The sequence below is a fragment of the Limanda limanda genome, chromosome 11 (assembly GCF_963576545.1).
Source record: "Limanda limanda chromosome 11, fLimLim1.1, whole genome shotgun sequence".
Taxonomy (NCBI): Eukaryota; Metazoa; Chordata; class Actinopteri; order Pleuronectiformes; family Pleuronectidae; genus Limanda; species Limanda limanda.
The window spans coordinates 11236572-11251928 of NC_083646.1; the positions used below are offsets into that span (position 1 = coordinate 11236572).

At 45.2% G+C, this 15357-nt stretch overlaps 1 protein-coding gene across 1 annotated transcript in view; it reads right to left on the bottom strand.

Annotated features, from left to right (window-relative positions):
- Positions 1–11841, bottom strand: part of LOC133014537 (glutamate receptor ionotropic, NMDA 2D) — a 33840-nt gene extending 21999 nt beyond the window's left edge. The window contains exons 1-5 of the mRNA XM_061081802.1: positions 11554–11841; positions 7678–7971; positions 6267–6473; positions 3711–3977; positions 53–381 (exon numbers count right to left, since the gene is read on the bottom strand). Of these exons, the coding sequence (XP_060937785.1) occupies positions 53–381; positions 3711–3977; positions 6267–6473; positions 7678–7971; positions 11554–11841 (1385 nt within the window). The remainder of the gene's footprint in view (positions 1–52; positions 382–3710; positions 3978–6266; positions 6474–7677; positions 7972–11553) is intronic.
- Between the last annotated feature and the right edge of the window lie 3516 nt (positions 11842–15357).

The window sequence follows — 15357 nt, forward strand, 5'->3', positions numbered from 1 at the left end:
TCTCACATTCTGCCTTAAACATTTTCCCCTTTTACCCTGATGTCAGTCTCACCTCATCCTGCCCCGCACTCTCTGAGTCTGATTGGCATCCGTCATGCAGTTGGTGACAAAGTTTGGCCCACCCGTTGTTCCGTAATCCTTGCGCATGGCCACCGCCCCGTGAGTCAGCACGGACACACCGCGAGCAATCCGACGCCGCGGCTCGTCCCTCCAGCCCTGAGGCCGCACGGCAAACACGGCCCGCGGTAGGTTCTCCATCCCTAAACCTGAGAGAGCCGGCCCCACGGCGAACCACATGTGAGAGGCTCCGGCCTGACCGGCGGCCCAGGCGGCTTTGAACACCAGCTCGGCCTCCTCCTGGGAGCAGTACAGCAAACGTACCTGGAGGACAGCAGGAAGGCAGGGAGAGAACAGGGACGAGGGGAGACACACACACACATACACGCTAGTGAGATAAGGGGGGGACAGGGGGAGACATGGAGAGAGACAGAGGGTGGGAAGAAGTAAGGGGAGAAAGATAGAGCTGGAGCATAGGTGCACCTGAGAGGGAGGTGGGGGGTGCTGGATAGAAAAGGCAGTGTTAAGAAAAAACAAGGAGATGCTGGGAGAGGTAAGTGAAGAGGTAGAGTAAGCTGATGTGATTAGGTTCAGGGGAGTTGGGCATATGATTCGGAGAGAGAGAGAGAGAGAGGCAGACACAGGGGAAAGGGGGAGAAATGCATATGTGTACGTGTAGGCTCTAACCAGGAGGTGCACAAGCAATGGAGGTCAGTGCTTAATGAGCTGGGGCCTGATGAAACAAGTCACAGTAATGAATAATGAAAACAGGAGTAAAACGTTAAAGGAAAAAACTAAAACAAGTGGTAGAGCGCAGAAATGGAGTGGGAGAGCGGGGACGCATTGGGATGTGGGGGGGCGGTTAAAGAGCAAACACACCTGAGGGAAAACAAGGGGGGAAGAGGTTAAACTGTGATATGTGTTATGAAAAGCAGGGTGGAGAAAAGAGCCGGAGACAACAGGAGACGGAGAGGGAAACGAATGGAGGGAAGTAATCAGAGAGATGTGAAAACAGAAGAGTCACCCCTTGGAGAACGGAGAGGAAGAGGGAGGAATCGAAAAAGAAAAGCAAAAGGATGACACATTTTGGTGAAATCAGAGCCTGAAGAGAAAAGAGATTTTTTTTCTTTCCTAAAGAAGCGAAGATGATGGAGTGAGGCGGGGGAGAGAAACGGAGGGAAAACATTAAAGAGAGAGAATGCAACATAGAAAGACAAAGCCTTGACAGTGGATGAGCTCTCTGCAGCAAGTGCTGAGCTAAGGATGGGTGGTGCGGAGGGTGGGGGGTTGGGGGGGATAAGAGCTTGACCAAAGAGGGTTTTAAGGGGTTAGGGGGGGAAATGGAAAAAGAAAGAAGGGATCGACAAGAGGAGGATGGAGCTGATCTGAGGGAAAAGATGGAAAAGCGCGAGCATGAGGTTAAATGCCGACAAATACCCGAGAAGAAAGAGTGTTTGAAATAAAAAGAAATACATAAGAGATGACTGGGAGAGGAATCGAGACAAAGGGGAGTCGAAGGACAAAAAAAAAAGAGGAAGACGAGTCTTTCATGGTGGAAGAGGAGGAGGAGGGAGTCGGGCAAACAGACTGAAAGCACATTTTGAGAATTGCGTCTTCATTGAATTTTGAACTGTAATGGCTTGGCAAAACAATCCTGCCTGGATGCCAATAAACCTCCAGTGAATTAGGCAGGGAATGAGAGTGACAGGAGGAGGAGGAGGTGGAGGAGGAGGAGGAGGAGAGGGAGGTGGACGAGGAGGAGGAGGAGGAAGGAGTGGGGGGGAAAGAGAGCAACAGACAGAGAGGGGGACTGAATTAAGAAGGGAAGGAGAGAATCGGTTAGAAACAGACAGACACGATATCTAAAGACGGGGGAAATGAAGAAAGAGAGGAACACACAACAGAGAGAAAGAGAGCAGGAGGAAATACTGACAAGGCAGAAGCTGGAAGAGGGATGGAGCAAAGGAAAGACAGTGAGAGATTTGAGAAGAAATTGACCCGGACCCCGGCGTCAGGTCATCCGCAATGTAGAAGAAGAGCACCATGTTGCAGAGAGAGAGAGAGAGAGAGAGAGAGAGAGAGAGAGAGAGCATGTAATGTAAACATCACTAAGCAATCACAAGCATTTATTAGCCCTGCAGAGACCAGCTAAAAGGAGTAAGGGGTTGTAGTGAAAAGCAAGAGCGTTAGAGAGCAAGCACTGCAGGCAGCATGTTATATTAACAGTGACACAAGCCGAGTGGAGTCAAAGGAATCCAGTGCACATGTACACACACCCACACACACACACACACACACACACACACACACACACACACGCAGAGCTGCAGTGCCCATGCTGGGACATTAGCGATGACATTGAGACCCAGACTAAACTGAGCCAGTGGAGAGCCGAGTCCGCGGCCCAGGGAAGACATGCGGCCGGAGGGATGGAGGAATGGAACTGAAGGAGTGAAAGAGAGCTGTACAGAGACTAGAGGTGAAAAGCAAAGCAGCAGAGGAGAGTGAGCTTGTCTCCAGGCAAAGAAACCGTTGGAGGGGGAGGCAGAGGGAGGAAAGGAGGGAGGAGGGAGGGGAGTCAGCACAAGAAACAAGTGAGATGAGTGAAAAATTGAACAGGAGGGATTGTGGGGTCAAGGATGGTGGTGAAGAGGTGTAAGGGAACGTAATAGGGTTGGAAAAGAAAAGGTCGGGGGGCTGAGTGTGGTGGGACAGTGTGGTGAGACTGAATGAGTGAGGAAAGGAAGGGAAGAACGAGCGAGGTAGTGGGGGGGAGGAGAAGAGGGAGCAGGCATACAGTGTGGAGGAATGGAACACACCCAGAGGTACAAACCGAAACCACAAGTCATTCCGGTCGAGGTTAATGAATCAATTTGAAGTTTAAGAGGTTGTGTTTGGACTTCGTTTCTCTCTCTACTCCAAAACAAATCAACCAAAATTGAATCGTGAAGTCGATTCAGGTGATTCAGGTTCAAAAGTCTCCAAAGGCGGGAGTTTTGTAAACCGTGTTCATTTCCTTGCAGTGGCCTGTCGGTGGTGTGTTGGATACAAACTGTTGCTGTTGCAGCCAAATATCGTTCAAACCCAAATAAAAGGTTTTTGGGTTTTTCGGGGGATGGGAGGGAGGGAGAGGGGGGGTTAAATAATGCAGAAGATAGAAATACCCCAGCTTTAAATAGTAGAGTAATAGTAAACAGAATATAAAGGATCCACAATGGAGAGGTGACACAGTGTATAGTGTTTACAGCAGCGTCTCGGGTTGTTTTTTTTCCGGAACCTTAAAGCTACTTACGGGAATCAAGAGGGAAAGTGTAAGTGGTTTAACTTGTTTATGACTTTGAACTCAGCAACTCTTCACACATTGCCACATGACAACCAGCCAGCAGATCAGACCTGACTTGTGGTTCCCTTGTACCATTGAAAACAGTTTGTGCCTCGGCAGATGGGAAGGGGGGGAGAGAAGAACAGAGGGATAGAGGAGAGAGGGGAGAGAGAGATGCGGAGGGGGTGAGGGAGAGACGAAGAAGGAAGGAAAAAAAGCTGGGAGGCCACCTGTCAGAAAGGGGGGCCCCCACCCCCCGACGACACTCGCAGCGCTTCCTCCCCTTTCCTCCCCCCCTTTCCCCCCCTCCCCTCCCTCCCCCCTGTCTCACCTGCGCCTCGTTCTCCTTCAGCAGCCTGCGCGTGCGTGCCCCCCCGGGGTCGTCGGTCACGTTCAGGATCACCACGCTCTTCTTCTCCCAGCCAATGAACGAGCCGTCCGTCAGGCCCTCCACCACGGACAGGAAGTCCTGGTAGCCGTGGTGACGGGTGCACACCACGGAGAAGGCCGTCCAGTCGTACTCCTCCAGCACCTCGAAGATGACCTCCAACTGGAGGGCAGTGGACGAGCTGAACTGGAGAAAGATGGAACCTGATTCCTGATTTGGGGAAGAGAGCAGCAGATGTGGTTAAAATAAAAAGTTCAATTCATCCCCTCAAGTTCTACCGCGTCTAAACCGCAGCTAGGATACAGCTTGTAGGCCAGGGACAGTGGGTTTCTAAGCAGAGAACTACAACTCCCTGGACTGCTCCATCGTCATGCATAACATTGAGGCAGCATGGGGCTTGACGTTATGATGGAGCAGCGGCACTCGTGCAGCCACAGGGTTAACACAGCTTGGAATGTTGCTACAATTCTCCAATGTCTTCCAAAAGGGAGTGTTTCTAAAAAGTCTGTTTAGGGGAAGGGGGGGGGGGGGGTGTGAGGAGCGCGTGTCCTCAAAGCAAGTTCATCAAAGTGATACAGTTTAATTCCTCAAGAGTAAATGGTTAAAACAGTATCTGTTAGCAAGTAGGGTTGCAAAGGGGCGGAAAGTTTCCGGTAAATTCCATGGGAAGTTAAGCTCGGGAATTTTGGGAATTTTGAAAAAAAAAAAAAGCTACGCAAATTAAACGCTGAGCAATAAAAACATCCTTCAAAATTCTATTTTAAGATGGATGTTGTTTTTTTTTGTTTTTTTTTGCTTTGTTTCTAGTTTTTTTGTTTTTGTTTGTCTTAGCTTTGTTACTTTTTCTCTTTTTCTCTTTTTCTCTTTTTCTCTTTTTCTCTTTTTCTCTTTTTTTCTTTTTCTCTTTTTCTCTTTTTCTCTTTTTCTCTTTTTCTCTTTACTCTTTTTTCTTTTCCCTTCACCTAGAGACAGGCAGGGTTGGGACCTCTACAGGAGAAGGATGTGTGGGTGGGTGTGTGGGAGGGGGGGTGGGGGGTCACTGTAAATTGTAAAATTTGGAAAAATGTGAGCATTGTACAGTATCTCTTTAATGTCCTCATTTTGTATCACCGATGCGACACCGATTTTTTTAAATTAAAAATTTAAAAAAAGATGGATGGAATGCAACACACGCTGCATGTTGAATTTCAACCCTCCACTGTGCATTCTTCCATCACATGCACAGATAATTCCCAGCATCCTGCACACTACAGCAGGGCTGATTGAGGCCTGCTGTAGTGTGCAGGACTTGTCAGGTAAGTTTCGATGATATTACTGGGGGAAATATATTAGCATGCTGATTGAGGATTGTTCATCTGTTCATCTAGCCTATTTCCATTCATTTATCCATCAATTGTAAAATATTTTCACAAACGATTCCAATTGTTTGGCTAACTATTTATAACTCTGGCATTAGTGTTTTTTAACAAACTTTTTTCTCATCTTATTCTACAGAAAAATGCTACACTATCTCATGTGTGGAGACATTTCACCCCATCCAATGTAGAAGGAAAGGCTGTGTACATTTGCAAATACTGTGCAAAGACCTATGTTAAGAATGACGCACAGTGCAGAAGCATATAGTCAAGTGCCCAAAGTTTCCTCAGGGCTCAAATCAGCCTATGACACAACGAAATGTTTGTATTTATGTCTGTATATGACAAGGTAAATACAGTTAGTATAAATTACCCACAACATTTCCAGTTTATTCACGTTAATTCCCGTTAATTCCCGTATATTCCTGTACATTCCCGTTAATTCCAATGGAAAGTTTCCAACTTTGAATATTCCCGGAATTTTGCAACCCTATTAGCAATTAATGCAACGTTTTTCTACTTCCCTCTCATTTGGCATTGGCAAGCACATGGCACTAGATTTCTCTGATGCCCACAAGTTCACAGTGCACACACACACACACACAGTCATGCCCTCACGCACTCATACACACACACGCCCATGTCTGCTCATTGCCTCCCTCCCTGGAACATCACAGGCTGAGCAACAGCCCCAGTTGGTGCCATTTACAGATCAAACACTGCAGAGTTCCAGCAGATCAGTGACCCTGACCTTCAACTTGCTCCTCCGTCCCACCGGCACTTTCCCAAACCTGCTCTTCACAGAGAGGATGTGCGACAGTGGGACATTGTAACTCGTTATGGCAATGAGCAACTCATACATTACACTTCATTCAATCTGTGTAAAAAAAAAAGGACCAAGCCCTCTGTGCATGTTTTATACTGCTGTCAATCCATACTGCTTTAGTATACAGCACCAAGCTCATTAACATTGTCCCGCTCGCCTGTCCACACATTTGCAGCAAAGCAATTGCACGTTTGGGGACACTTGTCCTCTTCTATCCGTCCATCTCTCTCCTCTCTCTCTCACCTCTCTCTCTTGCTCATTCACACTCACACACTTTCTCTCTCTCTCCCACCTCAATGCCAACACCCTTCCTCCTACCTGTGGCATCCTCCCCAGCCCCGCTCCCCCTCCTACAGCCACTATGGGCAGTCCTGTTTGCGCCGAGACAAACTCCAGCATGGGGGCCAATGGACCCCAGGCTGTGCGGGGGGGCCTCTCCTCTTCGTAAACCAGACCCTGCAGGGGCCGCGCCGCCAGCAGCTCACACAGCTGGGACAGCACCGTCTTAGGACTACTGTCATTCACCTGGCACGTGTGGTAGAGGAAGAGGACAAAGAGAAACACAAATAGAGATGGATTAGGACAGTGGCAAGAGTATGGAGCCAGAACAGTCTCAAAAGTAATACATGTACACAGAAATGAATACATGCGCAAAAAAGATCCACAAATGTATTTGGGGTTTATATATATATATATGTGACTCAAAACACAAATACATTTTCAATGCACACACAAATATGTTTCATTCCATATATAAGTAAAAAAAATTCACATGTAAAACATAAGATTCATAAACATATTTCCGAAAAAAAATTCACAAATATATGCATGTAAAAGTATTTGCAATCTTCATCAAATACATATTTGGAGCTTGTTACATTCATATATAAACTGTGTGTGAGACTTTTGAGACTACCCTGACGTGACTCTGATCCACAAATGCGTTCTTTCTAAGAGGGGATTGTGTTTTGAGTCACATATATATATATAAATCCCCAAATACATTTGTGGATCTTTTTTGCGCATGTATTCATTTCTGTGTGCATTTATTACTTTTGACACTGTTCTGGCTCCATACAAGAAGGTTTGGCCAACTAGGGCATGATGTCTTGTCGAATTAAAAGCACTTTGTAAATGCAGGTCCAACAGTTTATATATGAATGTAACAAGCTCCAAATATATATTTGATGAAGATTGCAAATATATTTTACATGCATATATTTGTGAATTTTTTTTCTATTTGTGTGTGCATCGGAAATATGTTTATGAATCTTATGATTTACATGTGAATTTTTTTTACTTATATATGGAATGAAACATATTTGTGTGTGCATTGAAAATGTATTTGTGTTTTGAGTCACATATATATATAAATCCCCAAATATATTTGTGGATCTTTTTTGCGCATGTATTCATTTCTGTGTGCATTTATTACTTTTGAGACTGTTCTGGCTCCATACAAGAAGGTTAGGCCAACTAGGGCATGATGTATTGAGTTATCTTATTCACATGGAAGGTGTGTGTAGTATGCATGACATGTCTGGCGAGCAATACAAGCTGTGGTCAAAGAGCAGAGCCAGACTCATTCAGCAGAGCCAACACAACATCAGCAGTGTGCAGCCCATTCAGCTCCAATAATGAGGGTGAGTATGAATAATGGATGGTCATTGTTATTCCCTTCCATCGAGTCGGGCTGGATGAGCAGTAGGTAGAGGAGACAGTGTCCAACCTGTAGCCAGATGACATTCGCAGAGCCCCACTGGGTGACCACGCTCTCCCCCAGGGAGCCGTACACCCGGCCGAACCCCGGGTAGAGGACCCGGCCCCCGGACCCCGACACCGACGCCTCGGCCGCCCCTGTAGCACCAGCGTGGATCACGGCGATGTTGAAGTTCATCATGGCCCCTGCATCACGCTCCCGCGGACTGGGCCGGAGCAGGAGGTGGGGGGAGGCGTCCACCAGACCTGTCCACTCTGCCAGGACCAATAGGAGAGAGAGAGTAGGTATGGCGACCATGGCAACCTGCCGAGGGGGGGAGGCAGATATATATCGCACTAAGAGAGGGTGCCTGAAAGAAAGAGAGAGAGAGCAAGAGAAGAATAAGAAGAAGAAAAAGAAGAAGAAAGTGAAGAAGAAGCGAGAGAGGAAGAGAAGTTAGTTCGACTTGTGTGGTTTTGGGCTGTGAGGTGATGAGTTTGAGCTTTGGTTGGAGAACAAGCTGGACGGGGAATATGAAAAGCAAAGGGGGGGAAAAAACAACAGAGGGAAGGGAAAAGAAAGCGAAGCACAGAGAAGATGAAATGGGTTCTATTTAGGCTGCAGGCTGAGAAAGAACAATATAAGGAGAAACAGAAACTGGCCGTTAGAGGGAAGGAGGGTGAGAGGGAGAGCGAGTTAATAGCAGCCCGAGACAAAGATGGGGACGGAGGTGGTTATTGTGCTGCATGAATGATAACCACAATTAAGATCACTGTAAACACCCTCGCCCTCACACAGCTGCAACCACACACAGACACATGCATGCAAGTGTGTGTAAGAACACACACACACACACACAAGATAAATGCATGGACCCACAATGCCCGGAGAGCAGCTTAATGATAAAGAGATAGGAGGGTTAATGCAGTACATACAAACATACACACACACACACACACATACAAACACACACACACACACACAAACAACCATACAGAGAGATAATGACTACCTGGGAGATAGCAGGGCACACACAAAAACACAGCACATCATTTTCAATTTACTTCTTGTGCCAACTGCCCTCCCTCCCTTTCTCCATTTCCGTCTCACTTTCTCCCCTCCCTCCCCCTCCCTCTCTCTCCCGTACACACTCTGTCTTTTCATATTCCCAATCACTTCTCCCTATTTTCATGGCTTCAGTTACCAAACACAATTGCGCTGATGAACAGCAGCCCGCTGACATAATATTCCCTCTAAAGTCAATCCCGCCCTTTCTTCCCCTCCATGTTCTTTTATTTTCCGTCTTCATCCGACTCTCCACTCTTTGTCACACTCTGCCGATTCCTTGACCCTGATCAGTATTGTAGGAAATGAAATGAAATGAAATAGAAAGTTACAAAAAAAAGAGGAGAGGTGGCTGAGAGGAACAATTAACTGATGGAATGAAAAGGGGAAGCAAACATGTACGAGAGCTGTGAGTAATGTGTCGAATATAGAGTGTATATAACTAAAAGAAGACGGACTGACCAGGTGGAGGGGTAGAGGACAAGGGGAAAAGGAGAAGGCCGAGCGCGGTGGGGTAAAATATGTGAGGAGAGTAGCAGGAAAAGAATTATTGATTACTGGGATGTGTATACGTGTTTGGCTTAAACAAATACACTGCCAAATCTGTTTTGAGTGACATGGCTGTATACACATGTGTGTGTGTGTGCAGAGACAGAGCGGTGGAATGAGATAGAATGAGAGGGCGAATGAGGGAGGCGAATAGATTCAAGTAAGAAAAGGAGATGGAGGTGTGGAGCGATGGGGAGAGACAGACCTGTTAGCAGGAGAGAGAGAACAGGAGAATGTAATAATGAAGGGGAGAAGGAGAAAACAGGGCTTTGTTGTTTAGTTTTTTTATCTTTTTTATGTCTTTGAAGCAAGGAAGACGTGGAGAAGAGGAGAGAGGAAAAGGACAGAGACACTGACGGCGAGAGCTGAAAATGAGAGTTAGAGCTGCAGGAATACAGTACATCATATCATTTGGTGAAGATGTATTCCACAGTGCCGAGCTCTGAGCCATTAACTGTTAGGCCTGTCACTGTATTTCACTCTCATGAGGTGTTTACGTTGCACTGCTCCGCCGGTGTGTGCCATTCCACCACGGCGAGCCTGGTTGGAGGTGTGAACACATTGTGTTACTGTGCACGCTATCCACTTTCCGCAGAGTGTACACCGCCTGTTATCGAACGCGCCACTGCAAAGTCCCACTGAGGCAATGCTAAGTACAAGCGAATTATAACCAGCTCCTTATCTAAATGTACTTTACTGTACAGTTCATTATGTGCTCCATTTGGTGAAATTCTGTAAACTGCAGTGAGGGGGCTAACAGCAAGCAAGCACACACACACACACACACAAACACACACACACACAGGAGGGAATGGAGAGTGGGAGAAGGAGAGAGATGACTGTTTCATTTGATTTGCTACCATAAATTAATCTTTTGTTAGAATGCAAATGCTCACATTAAATGTTTCCCTTCTTAGCTTTAAAAACAACCCTCTCCAGTCTTTGGAGCCTGTTATAACATACTGCGTACATATTCGGTAAGCCGACAAACCCAGTAAATGTTTAAGTTGGGATCAATTAGTTAAAAAGCCTCAGGATTTTTGTTTTCCTCTAACAGGTTTAGAAGTAAGGATTTAGTAAGATGATGTTATTACACTGCGATCTTCTCATCATCTCTGAAATCACATGTAAATTCACTAGATCGGATCGGCAGATAATTGCACACACTGATAAATATCAGTCCCTAACATGCCAGATTTTCTTTCATCAAGATCCATTGATAAGGAATAATAATAAGATGTTGCAGAATGGCCAATGATGAACGCAGGGGGAACAAAATCCTAAACCTGTCATACATTTTAATGGATTCCTTCCTCTAAATTTCATGGTAAAAAAAAGTTTCTGTAATCCTGCTAACTAATAAACAAACAAACAACAACAACGAGAAACAAACATAACCTCCTTGACAGATGTAGAAATTCATGAATTCTGATTATTTATGACATATCAGGATTGTGTTTGGCAAAAAATGCAATTTCATTACCTCTGAATATTATCGAGAATTTATTGAAAGGAAGAAAAGTCTTGAAAACCTGAAATAAAAAAATAAAAAACTTCTCGAATTCATCACCTTCAATCGCATTAAAGTGTTTGTATTGGCACAGCGCTGATCTTCCATTTTGTCAATCACTGCAATAAGCAGCTTACTGTATCTACTGCATAATTATTTTTTTCCGCTGAGTCTGTTTAGTTTATCTTTCTAAACAAAGAAAGTGGCATTTACAGCAGCACAGAAGCCAGCGAACATGCCAGCGCCTGTTAGAGGCAAACTAAAAACACCTTCAGGAATATTTACCGAGCACTTAAGAGCAGGAATGTTCTCAGGCTGACAGAGACGGCTAATCAGGAAGATGAGAGAGAAAACATTCACACAGGAGCCAAAGCAGCCTCCTCTTTCTCTCCCCAAATTACCAGCCAGTGCTTCACAATCAAAACACATCTCATCATTCCTCAAACATTCGATTCACTCTGCATAATGTGCTCAGTGCCAGTTCTAAATCATTAGGTAGAGGATTTGATGGCTAGTGCATGTGCAGTGCAGCTCCTTCAAAAACTTTCACGGGTTTGAAAGAATATCAAAACTGTTTCTTTGTGTCGCTGAAGGCAAATCAACCACTTTGAAGGTATATTCTCCCATAGAGAAGAACAGTGGAGCCTGTATTATTCATGCAACGACCAAAGAGACAAAAAACTTGTATCGCCTGTGAACACGAAATGAAAGATTGATTCTTGGCATCAGTGTGATGGTGGGGAAACAATCACAGTGTTTTAGAGGATCAGATCCCCTCCCACCCCCTTAACTGTACATGCTTCTGCTGCAGCGAGAGCCTGCGGTGATTCTGAAAGAATCAGTCGCAAGAGAGGAGGAAGCCGCTCGGGTAGAAGTCGGTTGCTGGCATCCGTGCCTCTCTGAGCCGCCTTTCTCCTGCTGAACTTCAGTGGAGGCAGCGTGCCAGACCCTTTGCTGCATCGGATCTGCTGGGGGATTGTGAATTGAGGGAAGGAGTCTGTGGAGTCTGGAGTGTGGAGTTGTTGGAAGTGCGGTGCGTGCAGCCCACATTTAGGCTTCTGCTGCTCCATTCCACACTGTCATCCAGAGTAATGAACCTGCTTCTTGTAGCCTATGGCACAGGCTGCACTGAATCCACGCAGGCAGCTTTCAGTGGCCAACACCAAACATCTGAAATACAATATATAGTCTACTGTACGCCATTAGAAGAGAGTACATCTCTATGAGTCATGGTAAGTGCTTGGAATAGGAAATGCTCATATTAAGATGAAGAGTCGAGAAAACTGATTTATGTAGCCTCTGTAATTTCCTTGGGTCCATAGCTGTACTATAGTAAAAGATAAGATAAAGTGTGCGTGCGTGTGTGTGTGTGTGTGTGTGTGTGTGTGTGTGTGTGTGTGTGTGTGTGTGTGTGTGTGTGTGTGTGTGTGTGTGTGTGTGTGTGTGTGTGTGTGTGTGTGTGTGTGTGTGTGTGTGTGTGTGTGTTCATGCAGGGTAATATGGGGAGCGGAGGAATGAAGAGAAGTGTGCAGCTGGAGCTCAATGCTCCTCGTGTTAATTGGCCCATACTTCAATCACAGTCAGTGGAGTGTGTCCTCTCTGACGGAACAGATCCTCTCCCTCTCCTCCTCTCTTTCCCAATCTTGCTCTCTCTTTCTCCCTCTCTGTCCTGCTGCACTTGTTCACCCACTCATCCACTCACTCACAACACTGTGACTCGACGCACACACGGACACGAGCAGGCTCGCAGACACACTCCCTCACTCAGTCTGTCTCAGTCCCACTTGTTTTGTTTCATTCATTCATTCATTCATTCATTCATCCATCCATCCATCCATTCAGTCAGCCTCTCTTGTCATCCCACTCTGCAGCATCTCACTTTCACCAACTCTCCATCCCTCTCTCCCCTCCTCCCACAACTCCGTGCCTGTTCTCCCCCAGCTCTCAACCATTCTTTCCTTCCACACATGTCTTTGTCCTGTATTTCAAATTCGACTTCCTCCCCTCCCTCACTTCCTCTCTCATTTTCTCCTCTCCCTATCGCTCTCTTTCCCTCTCTTTGATCCCCGTCGAGTAGAAGAGCCACCAGGCAGTCGAACGGCTCCCGCTCCCATTGTGCATGGTGTGCAGAGTGATCAGCGAGTAGCGCAGTGTGCAGCAGCAGCAGGGCGTTCAGTACTGTGTGTTTTTACTGCATGGCTGTAAACAGCAGTAGTAAAGGCTGCTGCTGCTGCTGCTGCTGCTGCTGCTGCTGCTGCTGCTGCTGCTGCTGCTGCTGCTGCTGCTGCTGCTGCTGGCTCCCGCACACTTGATGCCGTGGCTATCATGAGCCATTTCAGTGACAAACGATGGAGTCATCTATCAAATCTTTGTCCCACCAAGTCTACGGAGGGAAAATGCAACACAATATTTATAAATTAAACATGCCACAGGCTGATAATCAGATTAAAGCTGGTCGCTCTCATAAACGTGACACCAATTTTTATGTGGCACCGATAGCGGCTGGCTGATATGCAATATGGGAAACAAAGATTGTGGTGTTCAAATGTAAGACTGATGTAAGACACACAGGGTCACAAATATAAGAATATGTCTTTTGTTCAACCATAAGATTACATATCTATGAGGCTCTTTATATTTTTCTTTTTTTTTTTTTAAAACAAAAAACTACTGTAAATGGTGCAAAATGAAACTGAAGGCTTTCACAGTTTATGCCAGTGAATGGAAAACAATCTTATTTCATATGAGCTGTTCTTTTTACAGGAGTGAAATCTCCACTAAGGCTCAGCATGTCAACACTTTTTCCCGGCAGGTAGTCACTCTTTATGCCCACTATATTTTCTAACCTTTTAAAGGAACAAAATGAAACAGTCACGTTGACATCTCACTCGGATGTTTGTTCACGAATTTTATTCTGACATTTACAGTCCCTTTAATTCCCTTTAATGGTCGCAGAAAAACTCACCTCACTCCGGTTCACAGTAGGTTCACAATTTCTTTCCCGTTATTTCAAATACATTCTTTATGGCTTCAGATTAAAACACTTCTGCCAAGAGACAGTGTCAATTAATTGGACTTCACTTCTGTACATTCAGGGGATACATTTCATTACTTGAATGGGAGGACACTCCTTGTTTCTCTTCCCTCTATGGATTGATGGAAATGAGATGAAGCTGACCCCGGACCCCTCCACAGCAAAGCACTAACAAATCTGACCTAATTTTTAACAAAAAGGAAAAATGTCTCCAGTCCTCCCCACTGTGGTTTTCGGCACGCTAGACCATGACAAGCAGTGATGGGAAATCACATCCATTACAGATGATTATTACTGAAATATTTGACATTACCACTTCTCATCTCTCTAACTCATAACATTCAGCACGGGGTATATAATTACCTAAGTGGAGAGTGTGTTTAATCTTGCTTTGATATAACCTCATAGATGTCAAGCAATTGTAGTGATGTTTGAAATTGAACTCCGGTAAGGTGAGAGGAAAACCAGGTGATAAAAGTAAAGGCCTGTCAGTGGCTTCCATTTGCTTTGTTATACAGCCGGGGCATCTTGAATATTCACATTGTTTGTGTGTGTCTGTTTGAGTGTGTGTTTGCCCTCATGCGGGGGTGTGTATGTGTGTGTGTGCGTGTTATCTTTCCAACTGTCATTCATTCAATCCTCAGTATTCTGCAAACTCCCTCACACTTATCTTATTATACAGGAACCACAAACACTCATCTGTGTATGAATGATACACACAAATATTTTTTTTTTAAACTGATAAACACGTATCCATTCAGAAAAAAAGGCTACAAATGTTCTTCTACCCTCATGTGTGTTCAGACATAAATATCAGTAAGGTCAAATGCTCTCAAGTGGAAAGGCCAGTGTCTGGGGATCGTGCATCAGAATATGCTGGGTATTATTCCAGTATGCCTAACTGGCCTATATCAACTCCAGTTGAATGGATTCTTAAGGACACTGCACAGTTTGTCTGCCCACTGCCAGTGCCAGTTTAATTTAAGTATTTACTTTAAAGACGCCCAAGAAGCGAGAATATTTAATTTCCCCACCTCAACACCGGACGACTAAAACAACTTGGTCTGGCCCGTCCCTACTGCTACCAAGTTAATTATAACAACACATAACTTACTGGATTCAATGTCTTTGTAAATGGTGTCATGTAATTGCTTTTTTCCCCCCACAAATCCTCTGTCAAGATGTCCTTTCAACACACGACCCGGGGGATTATCTTACTGTGTTTGTTTTAATAGGCATCATGTCTCACTCCTCAACCTTTTATATGCATCCAGAGACTCTGAGGGCTTTGTTCTCAGGGAAAATTTGCTTCAATATCAGAGCACTGTCATTGCTGTGCAATCATCTAAGAATAAACATGCATGCGCGCAGTGCATTTACATAATGTACTGTACATTCATGAATGAAATTTTTGGCTGATAGTTGTTTTTGTTTTTCTCTCTCTCTCTCTCTCTCTCTCTCTCTCTCTCTCTCTCTCTCTCTCTTTAACAAGCACTGAGATTGAAATCAGGAACAAATTGGATGGAAGATTCTCAGCAGATGTGAAGAGACG